This window comes from Miniopterus schreibersii, assembly GCF_964146895.1.
Source record: "Miniopterus schreibersii genome assembly, chromosome: 1".
NCBI classification, from domain to species: Eukaryota; Metazoa; Chordata; class Mammalia; order Chiroptera; family Miniopteridae; genus Miniopterus; species Miniopterus schreibersii.
Window position 1 is genome coordinate 60,809,003 of NC_138101.1, and position 23,603 is coordinate 60,832,605.

A 23,603-nucleotide genomic window follows, 5' to 3' on the forward strand; every position below is an offset into this window, starting at 1 on the left:
GACTCTGATTTGTTTACCTACGCTAATGATGTTCCTGAAATAGAAGCTTCCTCGGTGTTCTCTGTGTTCATGTGTGAGGCAGAAGGTGGGGTGAATGAGTGCACGCAGCCTCCTCTGCAAACCGGAGGCTGAGAGCACTAAGGAGAAATTGTGGTCTGGCCTCACGAGAGGAGCTTGAATGAATCGTGCAGTCCAGTTGGAGTGCTGTCCTGTTTATTTCCTTGGACAGAAACTGCAGGTTGCATGTGCAGTGTGGGTGTCCTCGGAGGGAGCAGCTAAGTGTGCGTGCTTCCTGACTGACACAACACTCCTGCCAGTGCCTCGGGCCAGGGCGGTGAGTGTCGGTGGGAGGAGTAACCAAGTTTCACTTCCTTGCTGGTTGGAGACCCACAGCTGGCTTCTCTCAAAGAGGAGGAGAGTGTGAGGAGCAGCAGAGCTCATTTCTCTGCCTCTTCCCTCATTGCACCTGGCAGGGGCTTCGCAGACGTGAGGAGCGCGAATGGGCAGAGCAGAGTCTCTAGGAGGGAAGATGAGCGCCCAGGATCCTTCAGATCTGTGGAGCACATCCGATGGAGAAGCTGAGATGCTGCAGGACTTGGGGTAAGAGAGCAGATCCGCTTTTCAAAGCTCTTCCTGGGTGAACACTGACTCCCCGCTCCCACCCTAACGCTCACTTTGATGAATGACTTGTCTTTAGCTCTCTGCCACCCCAGTCTCCTATCCCTTCCACTTTACTCATTGTATCTGTTGGATGTGTTCCTGCTTGGGGCCAACAGCATTGTAAAAACACATATTATTTTTTCCAGATGTGAAAGCAGGTAGATGCAGAAAATGGGACAAAATTCAAATGCTGGACATTCCTCGAGAGTAGGGACAGAATTGGGATGGGCGAGTTGCTGTTGCTTCGTTTCCCTGATATTGATCTGATTTATGAATAAATGTGCTGTTAAAATGTTTGAGCTCTAAGCTGTTGCTGGTAAGATAAACAGAAAGCCTACCCTGCTGTACAGGAGAGGGACTTTTTCAAGAGAAAGAAGGAGGAAGTGTCTGCAGCAGTGTCCACATGCCTTTCTTTCTCCTGACACTGCATTTGTGAGCTCTGGCATGTCTGTGTGTCTGCAGGGGCAGCTTTGAGCCTTTTAAACACTTAGCAACTCAGAGGATACAATCTCTGACTCAAGCAGGTAGTGAGGTTGAATAGGTGAAGTCATCATGGTCTCGTCTTTAAGAAAGGACCAGATGAGACAATTCATCAGGATATTTAATCAGAGAAACAAATATTACACAAGAGAGGAATAGGGGATTTCCTAGGGACACTGAACCTTTACCCAAAAGTACCAGGAAGAGCCTGGTGAGGTTGGTTTCGACACCTGTGCTTCATGAGAGGCGAGACCTGCAGCTCCTGCCTTAATAAACAGTTCAAATCTTCATAGGAACTGTTGTCACTTCCATCTTACAAAGGCAGAAAGTGTGCACCAAAAGAGTTGAGTAACTTGGCCTTTTTCACACATCAATTAAATGGCAAAGCTGGGATTCCAACCTGCCAAAGCCAATGTTCTTAACCCGAGAAACACTGAAGCAGGAATGGAATCTCTCTGCATTAAGGCGGCAGAGATTGTCTTTTGTGTTGTACTATTGTAAAAGTTCTCAGTAAGTCCATCTTTAGATTTCAAATTTGAGGTCTCAGAATTGAACTCTACCTTCAGAATGTAAATCAGATATAACATCTAGAATCTTCTATAAAGTAAACTCCCCTTCTTGGGAATTCGGAGTTCCAGGACATCGCTATTCTTCTAGATTTCCCCAAAGAGAAAAGGTAAAATGCCCCTGAGCATCCAGAATGGGTGTCACAAGTCCAGGCACTAAAGCTGGACACTTGGGCTCTCTCTTAGAGCCTTATTAAATTATTAAACCATAACTTTCTAGTACATGCTTTCTTATCTATATTCCCAGTCCACCATCAGTAGGAAGCCCCCAAAGATAAGAGATCCAAAGGAGGTATTCAACTCTAGTCCTTTAACACAATAATCCTTGATCCTAGACTCTCTGTTTGAGTAAGTTGGCACTTGGATGACGAAATGAGCTAGATGATGTCCCTTCTCCCCACCGTGATGCCCATGGCAGGAAACAACTACAGGTGAAACCCACAAGAAAACAGATGTGTCTTTCCTCTGTATGCAAAGAGTAGACATTCAGTACAACCCCAAAACACCCCAAAAATGTGCATTTATGTCTAAACTTCTCTATTTCAGAAAGCCTGGAAATTTATTAAGCACTTGAGGATGATTTTCTGTAACAATAGGCGAGCTACGGTTATCTGGGGAAATTGCTCCATAGTTGTGGTTCTCAACCTTGGCCATGCACTGGAATCACCCAAGAAGTTTTTAAAAATTTCTGCTCAGGCCACAGAACAAACAAATGACATTAGCATATTGGGAGTGAGCATTTTCTTATTAACCTTTCTAAGTGATTCCAAAGTGAGATCAAGGTTGAGAATCACTACATAGAATATAAATCCATCAGAAGTGCTGAGTAAATATAGCTTTATTTTTCATTTATTGAGTATGTACCTGAATCTTAAAGCCATTAATACATGTTATTTTGTTTGTTGATTTGCAAGCATTTTGTTGAACAATTATATTGAGGTACATTTTAGAGATTATAAAACTCGTTTCAAGTGTATACAACTCAATAATTTTTAGCAACTTTAAAGAGTGGTACAACCTTCATTCATCACAAATCCATTTTAGAACATTTTCATTCACCTGGTAAGAACGCTGAGGAGCATGGTTAATTTAAATATACTCAATGGTATGCTGACAAACCACATAGACAAGAGGTAGCCCTGATTTCCAGAGTCTACCTATTTCCCTGGTATAAATACTCTTACCTCAGACAATGTCAAGCTGCCAAGGATTTAACAACCAGCTTGCAAAATTGCTGAAAATTTACTAATTGACTTGAACCAGTACTTGCCCCACTGGGACATTACTGATATGCCTTTTATAGGTAATAATCTGAGAAAACTTGAAAATGAATTGTTGGCTCTAGTAGAATTCTGCGTATAAATGATCCCCCCACCCCCCCATTCAGTCACTGGTTAGATACGATCTACACCAAAACTTCTAGTTAATTTAGATTTTTTAAAGTTCCATAAAAACAAAAATGATTTCATGTACTTGATAGATAAAAATAGCTGGTTTTTAATGCCTTAATTTTAAAATTATTTTAATAAGTTGTTTGATTAGGTAGGTAGATTTTTACATTTGTATTTTTGATAGATATAAACAGATAACATGATGATTACATTAAAGAGATAGCATACATCTTTGTTCTTTGGTCCCTATTTTTCTTCAGGCTCTGGAATATGTAAGCTCTGCAAATTAAACCCTGATTTGCAGCCAATCCATCACCTCCCTGTCTAGGGCACACATGACTTGCTCAGACCAAGGTTTTAGTATTCCTTCTACTAAGTTGACTTTAAATAAGTAGAAGAAAAATATCATTTTTCTTTTTTTCCCCTTCCCAACCACTTCAAAATGTAAAGATAATGGCTTTCAGTCCACATAAAAACATGTGCTCTGGCAGGAACTGGCCTTTAGGGGATGCTTTGCTAACCCAAAGAATAACTGATAATAACCTAAATGGGTTATTGTGAAGCAGACATTTAGCACACACTAACTCTGATCTTTGATAGGTACTGGTATTCCAAATTTACCTGGGAAGAGACTCATTAGCAGAGAATTCAGCTGCCTGATGTCCAGCGAATCTCGGTTCAGAGCCCGTGTGTGTTCCACCAAACCAGGATGCTCTCTTGTTGGGATAGTCATTCTTTACTGACCCCTGCTCTGAGCCTGCACCATGCCTTTCACATCCATGATGTCATTTAGCCTTCACAATAACATTTTTAATATGTATGATTATACTCATTTCATACATGCAGAAGTTGACTTTAAATAAGTTCAATAAACTGTCCAGGTCACTGACCTCATAGTGGTGCAGCTGAGTGACATGCCTATGATATTACCCCAAAGCTGATATTTTTTCCACTGGTCCAAGAAGGTATATGTTCTATCATGGCAGTTAGTGATTATCGGATGCTCACTATGTGCCAGGCAGTATTTTAAGCCCTCTGCATAGATGACTTATTAAATTCACACATCACTGTAGAGAGATACTGTTACTAACGTCATTCCCATTTACAAATGACAAAAGTAAAGGACAGAGCTTTGATCACATGCCCAAGTTTACATGTTCAAAAACCTTCAAATCCAGTTTTGCTTCAGAGTCCACGTGCTTGTCCACTATTGCAACTTCCTAACTTCCATCAGTCTTCTTTCTTCTTATACTAACACTATAGATTAGCACTAGCGTGACCTGAGAGAAATATAAAAATTCTGTGATTACTACAACCAACAAATTTTATTACTAAGACATTAATTATTCTTTCACGTTACTCACTTAATACACATACATGCACGTGACAAAATCAAGTTAATATCTTAATTAATAAAAACTTTCATTTTAGGGGGCTAGGCAAATTGACAAGGCTAAGAAAAATCAAAGCTTTAAAAGAACCTGTTTACAGATCTGTGATACCAAGTAGAGCAATAACGCTTGTTCCTCTTCTGTAAACAATTCTGTAATCTTGGAGTCTAAAAACGGAAGGTGAGTCTCTTGAAGCGGTAGGAGAATATGTAACCAGTGTACAGTTTGCTCTCTCTTTGAGTCAAGTGAATTTCCTCTTCGGTTGTTGTGTTTTCTGTTCCTCTATGGCTGATGGTGACTTCTTTCTACTTACATGTGGAAATGTGTCCACAAAGGTTCTCCATACTGCTTGGGGTCACTTTGTTTCATTCATTCACTTTTCCAGTCATTCATAGATTCATCTGTTGTTGATCACATTATATGCAATGCAGGTGGGGCATACTGAAATTAAGGGAAAAAATGGCTGTCCCCTCCAGGAGTTTACAGCACAGAGGACAGGGAATGCACAGGCACCTATGGTTAGAGAATGCAGGGTAGAGTGGGCTGAGGGCCATAATGGTGTCTAGATAAAGCATACCTCATATGGCAGGAGGAAGGAGATCACTGGACTTGGAGAAGATTGCCTTGAGACTGATAGGATTTTTGTCATTTGAAGTCAGAAAACAATAAAACAGAGGGAAGACATTTTTTCTAGTCAGTCCTTGAGCTTTGGGTTCCAGTCCAAACCTAACATTCCCTGGCCCCAACCACTGGGAGAGCAGTGATGTTCATTAGGTCTTGCAGCCATTCCTGCACCATGCAGGCCATCCTGGGGACTGGGTAGATGCACCTTTGCTGGAATGTGTGTATTTCACCCCCCCTCCCTTCAGACTCTCCAAATCTCTGAGAACCCTGGCTGTGTTGATCCACCCCTGAGTCAGGCTCTTTATGTGTCTATGTCTTTCTCTCTTTGGCTTCTGCCTCTGTCTTTTGGACCACTCTGGGTCGTATTTGTGTTCCTAGATCACTGTCCTATATGGTTCTGACTATGTGTGTGAGCTGGTGTGCCTTTCTCTCTCTCAAGTTTTGGTTTCTATCTTTCTATCTCTGCCTACAGCTCTCTAACTTTTCTGTCTGTGACCCTTTGTGCCACTCTATGTCTCTGAATCTCAGTCTTTGTCTTTCTCTCTATCTCTGTGTTTCCATCTTTCAGAACTTCTTGCCTCATTCCTCAGACTCCTTCAAGAACAGGTTTATCCGGGTCTCCAACTCCCACAGAATTCTCTTCTTCCTTTGAGTCCTGTTTCCCTTTAGCTGAGCTTACAACTCCCACCAAAAAAAAACTTGGGGCCCCGCCTTTAGTTCATTGTTTGAGGAGATACTCACATATTCTGCTTCTGTCATCACTCAGGTATGCTTCTTAAAACCTGGGGCAGATGGCCTCACCATTTAGCTCTGCTATTAGCACATGCAGATTTACAATGGCAACATGGAAAGCCACAGATAAGATGGTTTCATTATTGGAAAGACTGTGCTGAGTCTTTCTTTTAGCCTCTTCTATGATCACACTATGCCTGTTTGAAGCTACATTAGAACTTTCAAAATCATGCAAAGCCTTTACTTGGGTCTCTGTACTTGGACAAGACCTATAGCTATGATCAATGGAAAGACAAGCCCACATTTATGAGTATGGGAGTTAATGTTCATATCTGGACAACACTATCTTGTCTTAGATATGTCATAGCATGACTATAATGCAAATTGCAGGACGGGTAGCTCTTGAATCAAATAAGACATTTCCTTATCCTAAACCATGATTTCTGATGGTATAGAGGGCCAAATACTTTATTTTTCACAATACCAAAGAATCTAGCACCAACCTATAAAAAAACATGAAAGAAATAAAAAACTAAGCAATCCCATGGAAACTCAAGTGCTAAGGACAGATTAACCCAAGTTAAGATTGCTTAGAGTAGGATTGCCTAACAGATTCATTTCATGGTCAATCTCTACTCTGTTCAGAAGGATTCTGAGGCCGAGTATAAGCTTAGTAAGAAAAGAGACAGATCAATGAGCTTTGCCTATGGCCTTAGAAAAGGGGAGTGGCATCGTATACTCTGCTTTTGCTATCTTTGGTCTAGAAAGTTGAAAAAGTGTGTTGGTGTCATTGAAGAGTGAGAATAATTTTGAAAATGGAGAAAATCCTCTAGAAAAGAGTGCTTTTGTTGGCTGTTCAACTCCAGGGCCCTTTAGCTGCTTTCACACAATCAGGTTGAACCCATTGCTTTGGGTTGAAATGTATGTCCTTACATTTCAAAATGTATGTCTTATTACAGTTCGAATGGGACAGAATCTAGGTTCTACATTATTTCTTTTTCCTGTGGGTTACTAAGAAATTTTCTCATGAATAAATATATGACCGAAGTGGATGCGTGGCTCATGTTTTAACAGATCATTTTCTGTGCCCACTGTTCTCACAACTTCGTTTTGCATCACTGCTCCACAGAGACCCTCTGTTCCAGCCAGCTCCAACTCATGATCTTCCTCCTCCATGCAGCTGGCCCTGATCATCCCAGCCTCCTGTGAAGTCCCCTTCTGTACCATGTACTGTCCATTTCACTAAGATGGCAGCTATTTGGACATTTTCAGACAACACTGCCTTGCAAATCCTTCTCTTTTCCTCCGTGTTGGCACTGTAAAGCCACTTAGGACTCTACTTTGCTCTCATTGTCCTCTTCACACTGTGAAGTCAAACCATCAAGGTTATTGAAATAGATTAAAGCGTTTGGGACCAAGAATTCTTCACCTCTGTGATTCTCAAAGTCTAGTGTGCATATCAATCACATGAGGTATTGATAAATACAGATTATAACTCAGCAGGTGTGGGGGGCCTGAACAAGACCTTGGGGCAAGGTAGCAAGGCTTCGCCTTGTTTTCAAACACCAGGTGCAACCCATTAGTGTTCTTAAAGTCAGTTTAGTGAGTTACAACCAATATTTGTTCAAAAGAAATACAAGAGAAAAAATACTAAATAGTATAAAGAACAAGGTTGTTTCCTATAAAATTTTTGGCTCTTTGTGTATGTTTGTAATGTATATCTCTGTGTGTGTGTTTATATATGTGGAGAGAGAGAGAAATACAAAGTAAATTTTAAACCATAGGCCACTTCAAAAAGTTTAAAAGCTTCTGCTTTAAAGGACAGTGCAAAATGAGATATAAACTTCTATCAGCAAATTAAGACAGTAAGACCCAACGGGATAAGAATCTATGAAGCTTCAAATATGCTGGGGCAATTTCCAAAAGGTTCTAGCATGAGGGGGCACTGGAAAGAGAGAAGAGGCTGAATCTGGGAACCAGTTTTCTGGATCTAGCTTGTCTTTTTTTCTCTGTGGTTGAACTTATTTCCTGTACCTTGGTGAGAGGCAGCTATGAAAATTCTTTAGTGGGTGGGTGTTTCCTAATTTGTTACTGTATCATGGAAGGGATAATACCACTGTTTCCTTCAAGGTCAACTGCTGGTTTTGATAATGTCAAAAACCCAGTACAAATATTCTTTTGAAGCTTGCTGAGTCTCTGCTCTGTTGCCTCTATTAGCCTTGAGTCACAATAATGGCAACGTGTGGGCCATGGGGTAAAAGTAGAAAATAACATTGCTTTGAATTTATTGTTATTAATGGTAGTTCCTTGCTCTTTTTTTTCTTCCCCCTTCAGGGTAAATGAAACAAAAAGAATCTTTTTAAGTGTCAGGAAAAATGAACCTTATTCCAAACTATTGCCAGCACCTAGCACATTGGCATATTTATAATATGTTGTAAAATCAGCAAATCTTGTATCACATTCTCTTCTGCAAAAGTTAAAGAATCATATAAAACATTTATAAAAGAAGATTGTGTTCCAACATATGAAAATAAGAGGGGTTTTTTATAAGTCATTGTTATTTGTCACCTTGACAGATGAGAGAACACTAAGATTGCTACGTGAGTGGGGTCACATTGCTAATAAGTAGAAATCATTGGAGTGGATAGACTAGCTGAGGAAATAACTGGAGACAAAAGAGTCCTCTCTTTCCCCCCAAATTCTCACTGACACTGTATGGATAGTTGTAGGCAGTAGGAATGGCACCAGGTGTTAGACCGGTGGGGTCACACTGGACCTGGGTTCAGCAACCTTGGTACTTGAGTTCTGGCTAGGAAAGTCTTCAGAGCCAAGACTCTAACTATAAGAGAGCATTTATTTATAAAATCACAGAGGTGGAAAAAGTAATTTGTAGGAGAAATAGGCTTAGGAAACAAGTTATAGAGGTACAGGAAGGGCCTTTGGAGCTTGGGAGTGAGGAAGGTAATGCTAGCAGCGATGGAGAGGGGGAAGGTGCTCATGGGCGGGAGAGGGCACTGGGTCCTCCGCCCTAAAGATTTTTTTAAAAATTTTATTTTTGTTTAAAATATTACAGATGTCCCTTTTTCTCCCCAATGACCTGTTCCTCCCTGTCCCATCCCCCTCCCCAGTCCCTCTCCTCACCATTGTCCGTGTCCTTGGATTGTGCATATATGCATATAACTTCTTTGGTTACTCTCTCCCCCTCCACCCACCCGCCCTCCTCCATCCCTCTGACCTTTGTCAGTCTCATCCAGGCTTCCATGTCATTGAATCTATTCTGTTCATCAGTTTATTAAGTTCTTTAGAGTCCACGTATAAGCGAGATCATGTGATGCTTGTCTTTCTCTGCCTGGCTTATTTCACTTAGCATAATTTTCTCCAGGTCCATCCATACTGTCCCAAAGGGTACGAGATTCTTCTTCTTTAAGGATAGAGAGCTTAGGGGAGGTCTCTGGGGATGATCTTAATAGAATATTCAGCAGCTTTCCAGGTGTGTCCTTTTGAAGTATAGCACTCCTATTTTAGCCTTGACAATCGCTACTTTAAGATAAACAAGAGCAACAAAATTTATTTTGTAGAAACCATGACCTCTTCTTTCCTGGGGCTGTGTAAAAGATTGCAGCCCACAAAATTCCAGGGAATAGCTAACTGAAGAAGGTTGATTAACGCTTATCTTAGCTTCTGTATACTGCTTTGCTAGCTCGCACCTGCATACCCCCCAGCCAACCACGAATGTGGTTTTTGCCTTTATATTCTCCCTGCAAAGACTTTTCGGGGCTGCGAGTTTGTTTACGGCATGAGCCCGCTCGTAGCCGCCGGCTAAATAAATCTCCAAAAGCTCAGTTTGGTCTCTGTGTGAATTAGTCTCGTGTAACCTGGGTATAACACTTTCAGGGGCCGGGTCTCCACTGATAGATTGGCCCTCACCAGGGCCGGGGGCCATTATCCAATGCAGCTGGTCCTGAGATCCACTGTGGCTGGTTTTGTTGCTCTTTGGGCCTGGAGCTGAAATACAACCAAGGCCTAGATGTTATCTCTAGGAAGGAAAGGTCAGGGGCCCCAAACCGACTGACCAGAAATACGCTAGGGGAGGAAAGGCCACCCTGGGGGCGAGGTCCCTCCCTACAATTGTCCTTTGCTAGGTACCTGGGGCTTTACACCCTGATGACCTGTACCTGGCCCATCATCCTTGTTCTGCTCCTGTCTGACTGCCTACCACAGATATTCAGGATCTAAGTTAGCTACTTATTAGCATTTCTTTTCGCTTAGCATTTCCCTGTAGCAAAAAGGGTTTCCTTGCACTTAATTCTAAAGATGTGCACCCTTCAAATGCAGCTAGGGGAGGCCTGACGGAGCAGCAGAGGAAAATGACTTACTTGGGAGATTTAATCATCAGGTTTAGGGTGAATCAGCAGCATGAGGCAACTGCCAAGAAACGAATGCAATCTTAGGCTTCCTTCATGCTCCAGCAGCTAGAATAAGGGAGACCCGTGAAGCTTTGTTTTGCACATCAGACCTTAGCTTTAAGTTGATTACAAGAATTTGTAAAGTAGTCAAAGGAGATAAGGTTTCTAGGTGATAAGTTCTCTGGGTGCTAAAGGGCCTGAAAGACTGTCATAAAACAAGAAGTTGAAGATGATTTAAAGAGAAGAGAATACAACCTAAATGCTTTTACTATTTCTTTAAGTTGTATTTGTGGGTTTTTTTAAGTTTAAGTATAGCACTAAAAAGCTCTTGAACCATCTGTTGAAAGCAGGAAACTAGCAATTCAATGTAGCAAGAGTTTCCTGGCATCAGTCATAGAAGTGTGGAATGAGCTTACCTATGAAATAGCACATCCCCCTTCTTTAGCAACATGTAGGCAAAGGTTGGATGAGAGTCATGTTGGGGTTTAGGTTTTATTCACACTGTACAAAAATTAAAAGAATTATAAACTCAGCTGATGGTTGCAATGGGACATTATATATGACTTTTATTTATTATGGTAAACATTTTTAATTGTTTAAATTAAAAAAAATCCTATATGACTTTTATAATCACCAGACATGAGCTTACTGTGAAGACAGTGAAGTTCAGTCTCAAGGCCCCTCCCTGGTGCAGACCCTGGCGATGCACTTAAGAGTATTTAATATTAGTCCCTGTACAAGAACATTGTAACTGCCCTGGAATCTTACAGCTTGTATTTGAGAGAAATTCGATGAAGGTCCCCAAATTTGCCAACAATATTAAAAATTTCATTACCAATAAAGCTGAAAACAACTTTCCACACTATGAATAATTTTTAAAAAGTATTCTAGGTGGGAGAGAATTAATGTTCTATTCTCTCTCTAGAAAATTATATTATAAAATTATTATTATACAAAGAAATAATCAAAGACAATACAGCCAAAAATACAGAGAGGGAAAAAGTATGGGGTGTGTTAAACGATAAATAATAATGTTATTTTTCTCAGATTTGTGATGTTTGTGGCATTCATTGTTTTTTTTAATTTGTAATTTTTTTGTGATTTCTCATTCTAAATAATTACTTTCTTATTTTTTGTAATTTTATATTAAATATCTTAATGAGACTTTCAAATTTTACAAGCTTCGAGTCCCTTAAAATCTGGCTCTTGCCCTGGCCCCTGTGGCTCAGTTGACTAGAGCCTCTTACACAGAAGGGTGGCAGGTTCGATTCCTAGTCAGGGCACATACCCAGGTTGTGGGTTTGTTCTCGGTCGGGGTGCGTGTGGGAGGCAACCCATTGACGTTTCTCTCTCTCTCTTCTTTGCTCTAAAAATCAACAAAATAAAATAAATTTAAAAAAAATCCAGAAGTCAGAATAACGAAATGCTAAAACTTTTAAACACAGCTCCAATGTAAGTGCGCGCAATTAGGACTCTATGTAATGAGCTGCTGGATGTGCATAGTAAGCTATAAAAAGCCCCATAAATAAAGCCTGTATAACAGCAGTCAAGGACCTGTAGGTATCTAGAGCCCAGTACAAGGCCGCATCAGTCTCCTCTCGGCTTCATCGCCCACTCCTGGCGACTGTCCTTCCACGCGGCACTCTCCCCGCCTCACTCAGGCCACCGTGCACGCCTGGCCTTCTCTTGCTTCTAGGCGTTTACTCTCGCTATTCCCTTCCACTCCCACCCTACCCTCCACCCAAGTGCTGGGTCGATTCCCACATTTCATAAACAGTAGTAGAATAAATTAAAAAACAAAACATATTAACAAGGTTATCTCTGGAGCCTGAATTAAGAAAGAAATTAACTCTTTTATTTTCAAATTTTAGTTACCCAATAAATATATTAATTATTTTAATTTTTTAATTTATTGGTTTGAGAGAGAGAGGAAGGGAGAGGGGATGAAATCCACACTGATTTATTGTTGCACTTATTTTATGCATTCATTGGTTGATTCTTATATGTGCCCTGACCGGAGATCGAACCCACAACCTAGACACGTGGGGACAGCACTCCAACCAACTGAACTACCTGGCCAGGGCCATTTTATTATTTTATTATTTTATTAGAACAAGCTAAATTAGGAAACTTTGATCAAGCTAAAGTCTACTTTAATAGCACCCTCAATCCCGGTTCCTTCCATTAAGGAAACCATACTTATGAGTTGGGTATGTACTTTTATTTTATGTGTTTGCATATCTTTATATGTACACATATATGTGTTGTATAGTTTTGGGAGAGAAGGGGTGATTTTATACAGCTAAGTGATATCATTCTGTACCTGCTACTAATTCCTCTAACTTAACAGTATGTTTTAGGATCTGTCAACTTTGGATTTGTGTGTGTATACAACACCCTCAGTATTTCTCAGTGGGGGTGCAATTGGCATTCTGAGCTGGACAATTCTTGATTGTTCAGAGCTGCACCATTCTTTGTAAGATGTTAAGCATTCCTGGCACCCTCTATCACCAAGTGCTAGTGGCACCCAATCCCCTGCCCTCATCATTTGACAACCAAAAATGCTCTCGTGCCTTTTCAAACACTTTCGGTTAACTTTTTACATAACCTCATCCTATGACCACTCAACTTTGTCATCCCACTGTTACTGGATATTTACAACAGCTCCAAATTTGTACTCTCACAAACATGTCTGTGTTCATCTTTCCTTCTGCTTCTGTGTGAGGGTTCCACTAGGCACACCTGAGCAGTGGAATCACTGTGCGTGCTCACTTACACTAGATGTGCTGAGTTCCCCTCAACTTATACCCCTCCCAGCCATACAATAATATCTGTCGTCCCCAAATTCTCTAGTAGTTAATATTGTCTAACTTCTGTTTTAGTCAATCTAATGGATAAAGAATATGATATATTGTTGTTTTAATTTGCATTTCTCTGATCAGTACGGAGACTATTTAAAACACATCATTCCTCCTGTGTGAAAGACTTTCACTTTCTCTTCTGCATGTTTACATTTTAATTTTTAGTATATAGACCTTATAATCAGAAAAAAATTATACACACTTTATTTTATTTATTTTTAATATGTCTTTATTGATTTCAGAGATAGGAAGGGAGAGGGAGAAGGAGAGGGAGAGATAGAAACATCAATGATGAGTCATTAATCAGCTGCCTCCTGCACGGCCCTGCTGAGGATTGAGTCCACAACCCTGGCATGTGTCCTGACCAGAAATGAACCACCATCTCTAGGATCATAGGTCGATGCTCAAAGGCTGAGCCAAGCCGGCCGGGCAAATTATACACACTTTAGAAAATAACTTAAGTGTCCTTCAAGCCTATTTGACATTGGCTCATTTAGAGAATGGTCTTGATTTTTCTTCCTGAAACCTTTGTTGGGTGCTTCACTCTCTAATATACACCCAACAAGTATTTGTCTGGCCCTCCTGTCTTGATTAATGGTTTCTTGAAACCCAGCCTAAGGCTTTTCCATTTTTGTCCTTTTGACCTGCCCAATACTCTGCCTTACACAGTGCTTTGTACAGATTTGAAGCTTAATAAATATTTATAAAGCTGATGGAGAGAAGGTAGAGAAGGTTGATTATGAGGAAACCACCAACTTCACTTTACTATATTTTCAACCTTTAGTTCTTCATGGACACAAGTAGACATATTCCTACAAAAGATATGTGATGCTATTTGGACCTGTAGTTACTTCCTTGGAAGATATGCTCATCCTAAGTTTCTGGGAAAGAAATGCTTAACTCAATTAAAAGAGGAAACTTAGGTATTCATGGAAGAGCTATTTTGGGAAAGAGGATCCTCATTGCCCCATAGATGTCATGAAGTGGAAGTAGGTGTCTATCTGTCAGGCTCTGTCTTAAGTTTGCCCAGGTCCAGGACTCCATAAAATCCAAGAAACGTCAAGATGGACTCAGCAAGCTGCCACCCAGAAATTCATGTTCACCAAGTTGTTCTGAATTAGAGTATAGTATGATTCTTCTTGCTTTATAGTCAAGTATTTATGATATATAATTATTGTTTAAAAGATTACCATAAAAATTTCTTAGCAAAAACTGTCCTCAAGTTGTAATCATCAGAAGAATTGTGTAAATGCTTTGAACACAGACTTCAGATCTCATTGAAAAACATCCAAAAGAACATCCAAATCCTTTACATTTTAGAATTTTGTTGATCAAATTTTGTTGCTTCAAATATGTGATATACTGGCTCAAGCTAAATCTTAGCCTGAAATATTCATCCAAAAATTAATTATTGGCTAAAGGTATTTAAGAATTTGTAACCTTATGGAGATTCAAGTTTGGGCTGTAGCCAAACCTAAAGTATTTTTATAGCTTCACTTTTAATTCATTTCCCGCTGTCTTTTTTTTAATTGAAATATAACATTATATTAGTTTTAGGTTCCAATTGTCCTTTGAAAGTATTTTGTAGTGAGAAGATTTCAACTTGTCTGTGAATCAGTTCAATGAATGAGGCTGTTTTGTGGGTAAATAACTCGATGGGTTTTCTTATAAAATGTTTTCCTTGTAATTGCTTTCAGCTAGCAAATACATTTCTACTACAGGATAGAGGCATCTCTGCCCCAAAGAGGAAATATGCTAAAGAAACACACATTAGGAAATGCATATTTAGAAAATAGCTTGGATACCTATGTAGAAACTTCCTTCCACAGTCTTACTTTTAGTTTTTTTTTATCAGGCTAACATTTCAGGCCATGGGGATGTCACAGTGGATGCCAGTGTAGCTCAAGACAGCAAGATCGCTCACACCCAGAGTCGGTCTCTTCCTTGAAATTCTTGTACACTATACACATCTCCTTGACAGTACTTCATTTACTGACATTGTTGACATTATTTGCGTCATTGCCTTTCCACTTCCTCTCCACTGTCCTGGACTGCGAGTCCCTTGCAGTAGCAACTGTCCCTGGTACCTAGTTTTCTGTTATCTGAAATAAATTGAAAGTAATAAAAGATTATATTTGAGCAACAAGAAAATCACACCACAGATACATCACAAGTTATGCCTTTGTGGGTCTCAATGGCTTCATGCTAACAACTGATGTGTACTAAGTTCTGCTCTCTGCCAGGGCTGTTTTGACCATTTCATGTGTGTTAATGTGAACAGTACTCACAAATGACCCATGAGATATGACTATTATTAGTCCTATTTTAGAGGTGAGAAAACTGAGGCTCAGATTGGTTATGTAACTTGTACAGCTAGTAAGCGTTATCTCCTGGGTAGGGACTCAGGCAAACCAACTCCAGAAGCCACAGTGCTGTGCACAACCCTGGGCTGCCTCCACCAAGTCAGTAAGGGAATAAGAGCAAGGTACAGAAGAGTCCACCTAGAATGCTCTGTTTCCATAGGATTAGGAGGGGGGGCATATTTGAATGCCTCTAGATCAACAATTTTCAACTTTTTTCATCTCATGGCATACATGAACTAATAACTGAAATTCTGTGGCACATCAAAAAATATGTTTTTTGCAGATCAGATCCAAAAAATAGATATAATTTTGATTGATATGCAAAAAACAAACAAACAAAAAATCAGTAATTGCCTGCTTTTTTTGTTCCAAGTGACTTTTTAAAAGATCAGGTGCCGATACTTGTATATAAGGATTTCTGCTACTAAAAGTTAACCAATTAGATGCAACCTTATTATGCAATGTGACCAATAAAATATAACTCTATTATATGACCTATATATTTATGGTTTAAGACTGGGCATTCACACCAGATGGCTATTGTTGTGTTGGCTGTTGTCATTTTTTTATTTGACAATCTAAGGGAAAAGATGTCAGTGCACTGCATGTTTTAAAAATTCTCGTGCATGCTGGTTGAAGATCGCTGCTCTAGATGCAGAGGATAATCTCTTAGGAGAAAACACAGGACAGTGGTTAGCACTGGTGTCCTCTAGGGAAAGGAATAGGGGAACTGAGGATTAAGGGTGAGGAAAAGAGCTTTATTTTTACTGTCTTCTTGTGAAAAGTATTTGGAATTTTTTCTTCAACCATGGATATATGTTAACTTTTCTAAAACAACCTTTATTTTTTTATTTTTTTATTTATTTTATTTTTTTATTTAACCCTTAGATCAATTTGAATCTCCTTGGGACTTTCCCAGCTCTTCAGATATTTGTCAGTTTGAAACAGTGTTTGATGGGGCTTGCATCTTGTATAAAACATCTGAATTCCTTGTACTCAACTTCATTTTACTCTGGTATAATGGCTCAGTGGTTTTCTGCACTGCAAAAGGCACTACCACACTTGCAAGAAAGACTGTGAGAGAGAAAACAAACGAAAGAAAGAAAATTAACCAAAGCCTATTCTTACAGTTAGCTTTGACTTGGGCTTTTAAAAAATTTCCTGTTTACAAAGTAATTTTGTGTGCCTGCTAGGGCTACCATGCCAAAGTACCACAAAATGGGTGGCTTAAACAGAAGAAATTTTTTTGTCTCACAGTTCCGGAAGGTAGAAGCCCGAAATCAAGGTGTCAATGGGGTTGGTTCCTTCTGAGAGTTGTGAGAAAGGGATCTGTCCCAGGCCTTCCTCCTTGACTTGTAGATGGCCATCTTCACATTCGTATCGCACCCTCCCTATTTGCAAGTCTGTCTCCAAATGTCCCGTTTTTACAAGAGAACACCAGTCATACTGATTAGGGCCCATGCTAATGACCTTGTAACTTGCTAAAGATCCTATCTCCAAATAAGCTCAAATTCTGAGATTTTGGGGGTTAGGTCTTCAACATACGAATTTTCAGAACACAATTCAACCCATAACACTTGGCTAGTAACCAACTTTCTCTGCCCCCTCCTTCCCATTTAGTTACGCCCAGGGATTTCCTTGTCCTGGTGTTTTAGCTGAGAGCTTGGTCTCTTGGCTACCCATGTGGGGAATATTGCTGAGGTGGTCTTTGAGAGGCAAAGCCAGTGAAAGAAGAGTCACCCTGTGGTTTGCCCTGAGTGAAAGCATGGTTCTCTCCTTCCTAGGTGGTATCACAGCAACCTCAGTCGCCACGCAGCAGAAGCTCTTCTCCTCTCAAACGGATGTGATGGTAGCTACCTTCTGAGGGACAGCAATGAAAGGACCGGGCTGTACTCTCTCTCCGTGAGGTAGGATGCTTAATAACTCCATGAATTCAACATGGTCCCATCTCTTCCTTGCATAGCCATTGACTTATCATCACACTCAAATAGCCAGATAACAAAATTCTCTTGATTCCTGGTAGACCAGCAGATCCAAGGATTCCAAGCTCTGAGCTGTGAGACTGTTAAAAAACATTCTTGTTTCTTCCATTGGCAGTTTAAAAATGTTAGAGCTGAAGGAAACTTTATGAATTGTTTAATCCAAACCTCTTGCTTGACTGATGAAGAAACCAAAACCCGAAGTGCTAAACTGTCTTGTACCCTATAAACCAGTGATACAAATAGCACCGGAATCCAAATCCCTGAATGCTGGCCCAGTGCCCTTTTAATATTCCTTATGTCCTCTAGAAAGTCAGAGTGCTTTGTGGTTGTGCAACTTTCATAATCACAAACATAAGCAACTTTAAATTTTCTTCTGTGAATGGACTGATCTTTCTCAAGGTTCCATTTCCCCTGGATATTAACAAAATTAATCTAGTCCCTACCAGGAATACCAAAAACAGTGATTGCCCAGTCCTCCCAGGGTCTCTCTCCTCACCCCTTCCTCCTGGATGGCCTCCTTTTCAGAGAAGTTGACCCTGCCAAAAGATAAGCAGGGGGAGTCACTGGTTCTCAGTCAGCACCTGTCACCTTGCCTTCTCTTGGCATGTAGCAAGTCTTTGTGGGTTTATGGGCAGTTGCCCCTAGCTTAGACTGGGCATTTGAGGACTCCATGAAATTGCCTTTGGCCACCACCTACCCATTAACCTCAAGCTGTTGCTATTTTATCACTGTTCTAATGGTGTCTCCGTATACCCTTGAAAAAAGGTAACAGATTCCCTTCATGTTGCAGCCCCTCATGCTGATCCCTCGTAATAAGGTTTTCTCTTTTCTTTTCTGCTCCACATGGTCCAGGTTCCTTGTCACTAACTCAGTAGCAATAGCTACACTCCTTTCTCTCTGAATCTTCTTTTCCATCCAGCTCAATAACTTTTTTTTTTTTTTTTAAAATCTCCTCTCCTTCTGATAGGGAAAAAGAAACTGGCTATAAATATATTTCCCTAAATAATTGATGGCAGGCTTCTATGAGCTTAAAAGCCAAGAATTAACGGGTTTTCTTATTTTTCTCTTTGGATTTGGAGCCCTCCATATTTTCTATGCTGCATAACAAATTACCCCAAAACTTAGTGGCTTAATACAACATAAATTGATTATCTCACAGTTTCTGTATGTCAGGAGTCCAAGCATGATACAGCTGGAGTCTCTGCTCCTGCTCCTACCAGGGTGAAATAAAGGTGCTGGCAAAGGCTGCAGCTTACCTAGGGCTCAATGTCTTCTTCCTTCATTCCCTCCTTTCTTCTCCATTCATTTCCTTGCTACTGTAGGACTGAGGTCCCATTTGCCATATATTTATTAGCCAAGGACCATTCTCAGCTCCTAGAGGCCACCCACAGTTCCTTGCCAAGTGGCCCCCAAAGGCAGTTCACGAGGATGTTTGCTTTTTCTAAGCCAGCTAGAGCATGCCTCTCTGGCCTCCTCTTCTGTTTTTACCCAAACTCTCTGCCCAGATGATCTCCTTATTTCAAGGTCAGCTGATTTGGGGCCTTAATTATCTGCAAAATGCCTTTATAGCAGCATTTACATTAGTGTTGTATTGAGTAATTGGGGAAAAGGGTATGTACTCCAGGGGCTGAGAACCTTGGGGTCGTTTTGGAATGCTGCTTGCCCACCTTCCATTCCCAGCATCATTGGAAGTCTACAGGCTACTTTAAGGGGAGTGGGAAAAATAAGTGGGAATGTGGTGGGGTAAATAAGATGATCACAGAAAACACACACGCATTAATTAACATTTTTCACGTTATTCTGCTGTATTTTCTTTACAATTTTTCTAAATAATATTTTCTGGGAAATTTATTAATAAAAAATGGAATTCTGTTTAGCTGGAAGCAGGAATTGTACTTTTTCTGATCAATAGCAAATGTTAAAAATTCAACAAGTGGTTATGCTGCAGATCCTTTATTGCATGGACCTTCCAAAAATTTCAAACAAACCTGTGGAATGATGGGATCAGAGAATGTAGATGTATATATGTCTCATCTGAACAAATGGATCATAAGCTCTTTACAAATAGATGCCATATATATTACATCTATATAAAATTTTAAATATAAATAATTAATTTCCATTACTAGCACTTGGAAATGCTTTAAAACAAAAAACAAAAACACCAGCAGAGGTGATAGGAACCATAGACCTATCTTATATAGGTCTATCTCAGTATATTAAATAAATATTTAAGATCATCCACTAGGTGCCAACCACTTTGACACGTGTTAGAGAATATTCAAAGAACTTGCCCTTAGGAAATGTAGCTTCACATGAACAGTAAGACATTTTCAAATACCTCACTACAAAGTAGAGTGCAGTAAATGACAGAAAAGAAGGCAAAATAAGAGCTTGCATTGTTGAGAAGAGATAAAGCAAGTAACTCAAGCTGGACGAGTCTTGCAATACTGGGAAGAGTCAGTGGTATTTGAATGGACACTTGATCAGAAACAAAGGGAAAGAAGTTGCAGGTGAAGGGAACTGTCTGAGCTAAGGCACAAACTGGAAACTCCTAGGAGAATTGCAGATCTGGCTGGACTAGAGCAGCTGTTCTCAAGGTGTGGTGTCTCCAGACCAGTAACATCACCTGAGAATGTGGTAGGAATGCAAATTCTCAGGCCCCACCCTGGACCTACTGCATCAGGAATTCAGGAGGTAGGACCCAGAAATCGGGGCTGTAAAGAGGCCTCTTGGTAATTCTGATTTCTGAGTCATGTGAAAGTTACAGCATGCATTGTACAGAGAGGAGAGGAAATGTGGGGTTCGAATAACATATATATATAATTTATTTAATGCATTGTCTCATTCCAAAAATGAGGTGGAAAATGACAATGGAGGAAATTTGATATTTTAGTCAGTAGGCAGTGGAACAGGAATGGGAGGAAAAGGGCTGGGCTTACATAAATAATTAAATAGCAGAAGCTGAATTCAGACCGACTCCCAAACAAGTAAGGGAGGAGGGCTGAGGACAGAGGAGAATGCGGGTAAGATGTGACCTGCCATTTCCATCACCTCTCGCCCTGGACTTTCTTAAACTCCCACTCCTTAAGGTTAAAGTTCAAGGACTCTTTCCTCAAGTCATAGAATGCACAGGGAGTGAAAAATTGACAAGAGTACACTCTGCCAAAAGAAACTGTGCTTTAAAAATACCAATGGTTTCAATGATTGTGTCTTAATTCTTTGTTTTTAAGGGGATTTAATGGTGATAGTCAATACTTAAGGTTACTATTTCCCTTTAGAAATGATATTCATTTGTTAAAATAACGTTAAACATTTCTTTTTCTCTTTCAGAGCCAAAGACTCTGTCAAACACTTTCATGTTGAATATACCGGATTTTCATTTAAATTTGGCTTTAATGAATTCTCATCTTTGAAGGATTTTGTCAAGCATTTTGCAAATCAGCCTTTGATTGGAAGCGAGACAGGTAAGCTCTGAGCACTTAGGCACTTGACCTATGAGCCACTGTTTCAGGGCGGAGGAGGAACAGGTGGATTTCAATTAAATACTTGTCACTTCTATTGAATTATGTGCATATGACATGCAATTGAATATATTTAGAAACTTTTTCCCAATTACTGTGCCATATGTTATATTAATAAATTATATACATAAATTTATATGTATTTCAGTATTATCTTTAGGAGAAAATAATGTGCTTTGTGCAAAGTAAACAATTTTTGTTAGAATGTTATTTTAAGGATTGATTAAAAGCACACAAACAATCTCTTTAAAATGATCTATTCACTTTCTAATAATATATACAATAAACAAAGAAAGAACAAAGATAAGAACAACTTTTGGATTCCTATTAATTTATAGATATGGGTAATTTACATATTGGGGGGGCCCATAACAGATCATTTTGAGCATTCTTAAGAATAAAATTTCTATTTAAATTTCCAGAAAGATCACTAAATATTGAAAATATTGACTAGCAATTGCTGTCCCGAGGAATTCCTTCATTTCATCATAAATTTCTATTTGTCATGTCTTAGTTCCTTATAAGTTTTTTAATTGAACTTACATATGGCTAAAAAAATTTAAATTTACCTATTTGAGTTGTTAGAGTCAAACCAAAATATTCAAGTTGAAAATCAAGCAAACACACTATCTTGGTATTTGAATCATCAAAGTTTTTTGTCCCATTTAAATAAAGTAAAAGATCATCCCTATATTTGTGATATTGAGTCACAATTTTATATGTCTTAAATGATAATTCTCAGTTGATCAAAAATTGGACAATTCCAAGAACCTGTGGCACCGAGGAACTCAAGACTTAACACAACTTGTTGCCATGAATTTGTACATACTGTTTTCTTGGTAAACATGGCCAGGGGACTTTTTGTTAACTTCAGTGTGGTGGGAAGAGATGCCACCATTGGCTTTTCCTTTTCTGCTATTTCTGTGGTCTGGATAGACCCTAATATGAATCATACAGTGTGGGGTATAGATGAAAAGCACAATGGAAACCACAAAATATTTGCCTACTTTATACTGACCACACAGGCTTATAATAGAATATTCCAAACTACAAAATTGAAGCCATAATTTTTTTTTTTTTCTGGTGGAAATTCTCCCCACCAGACCCAAAAATTACTTTACCATTTAGCCAGAAGTAGTTCTCACGAACAAATGGCAGGTGGAGATGTGCTTATTTCCATTACTACTTTGGCTTCGGCAAGCATTGCAGTTTCTCAAATCCCTTCACTTCTTCCTTTTTTCCTACTTGTATCCAACCCTACACTCAGTTTTGCTCAATTCTTGCTCACTGGCAATGGAGAGATTTCTGAAGCCAAAGACTTTGCTTTGTCTGCTTCTATTTTTGTCTTCCTTGTGCCCCTGGCCCTGGTACAGTACATGGCACTTCGCATGAATGAATGAACAGATGGATGGCTATGAATGGGAACTCTTTGTAGCTTTCAAAGCCATTATAATTGTTATCTTCCAACCTTCTCGTCTTTCTTCAAGCAAAGTCAGGTCCCTTCTTTTAAATTCTCCTCCTAGACTCTATTTTTCAGCTCCTTTGATCATGCTCTGTACTCTTTCCTGCACTTTCTTAAAGTTAGGAAAAGGTACCCATTCTACCAACAATTTCAAAACAATTTAAGATGAAAGTGAATGCAGAGCTTTTCAGCTGAACCTTTCTGGCACTGATCCAGTCACTAGGCAAGAGGATCACCTAAGACTGCTCCAAAGTAAAGGTTCCCTGACATTGAATTCTGGACAATGCTAAACTTCCCCATAAGCACACTAATTTAGCTAAAGAAGGTTTATGATTTATGCATTAGGGGTTGTAAGGATTTGTAATCCTGACTCCTACAGTAGTTTTCTCCAAAGCTAGAACTTGCTATATTATTATCATTATTTTATATTATTATAATTATTTTATTTACTGCAATAAAATTCAGGAAACTAAGTTTTAATGCTCTCCACTGCATCTCCTCTGTTCTATTCATTATCCAATGGGGAATTTGTTGCTATTTGAACCCCTGCTACAGAGCCTGGGTGCTGATGGACATGCACTTGATTGATTGGCTTCTTGCCCTTGAGTTAGATTCTACTAACTCTACGAAATATCCCTCTTATCTGTCTCAGCCAGATGAAGGCAAAGCCACTGAGGCTGGGAACAAGGGGCAAAACCCATGACAAATAAGTGTTCCATTTTTGCCCCTTTGAGAGTAATAAGCTTCAGGAAACTAGATAATGTGCTGAAGTCATGATGACTCAAGCCTAGAAGGTCCTCAGAAGCTAGAGTGAGCACTGTGAATGGAAACTGGATGCCACCTTCTAAAAATAGGTGTCTTCTTGTTCATTTAAGAATTGGCTTCTGGCCCTGGCTGGTGTGGCTCCATTGGTTGGAGCATCGCCCTGTACACCAAAAGGTGGCAAGTTCAATTCCCAGTCAGGGCACATACCCAGACTGCAGGTTTGATCCCCGGTCAGGTGTCTTACAGGAGGCCATGGACTGATGCTTCTCTGTCACATTGATCTCTCTCTCTCTCTCCCTTCCTCTCTCTAAAAATCAATTAAAAAAACTGGCTTCTGGAGCATGGTAATGGATTTATGGCAGGCCCTTCTCTGTGGGCCTCTCATAGTGTACCCAT

General features: G+C 39.8%; 1 protein-coding gene across 1 annotated transcript in view; it reads left to right on the forward strand.

Moving 5' to 3' along the window:
• Window positions 1-399: 399 nt before the first annotated feature.
• DAPP1 (dual adaptor of phosphotyrosine and 3-phosphoinositides 1) overlaps window positions 400-23,603 on the forward strand; it is a 48,190-nt gene continuing 24,986 nt past the window's right edge. The window contains exons 1-3 of the mRNA XM_081131605.1: window positions 400-600; window positions 17,259-17,381; window positions 20,790-20,923. Of these exons, the coding sequence (XP_080987731.1) occupies window positions 500-600; window positions 17,259-17,381; window positions 20,790-20,923 (358 nt within the window). The 5' untranslated portion in view covers window positions 400-499. The remainder of the gene's footprint in view (window positions 601-17,258; window positions 17,382-20,789; window positions 20,924-23,603) is intronic.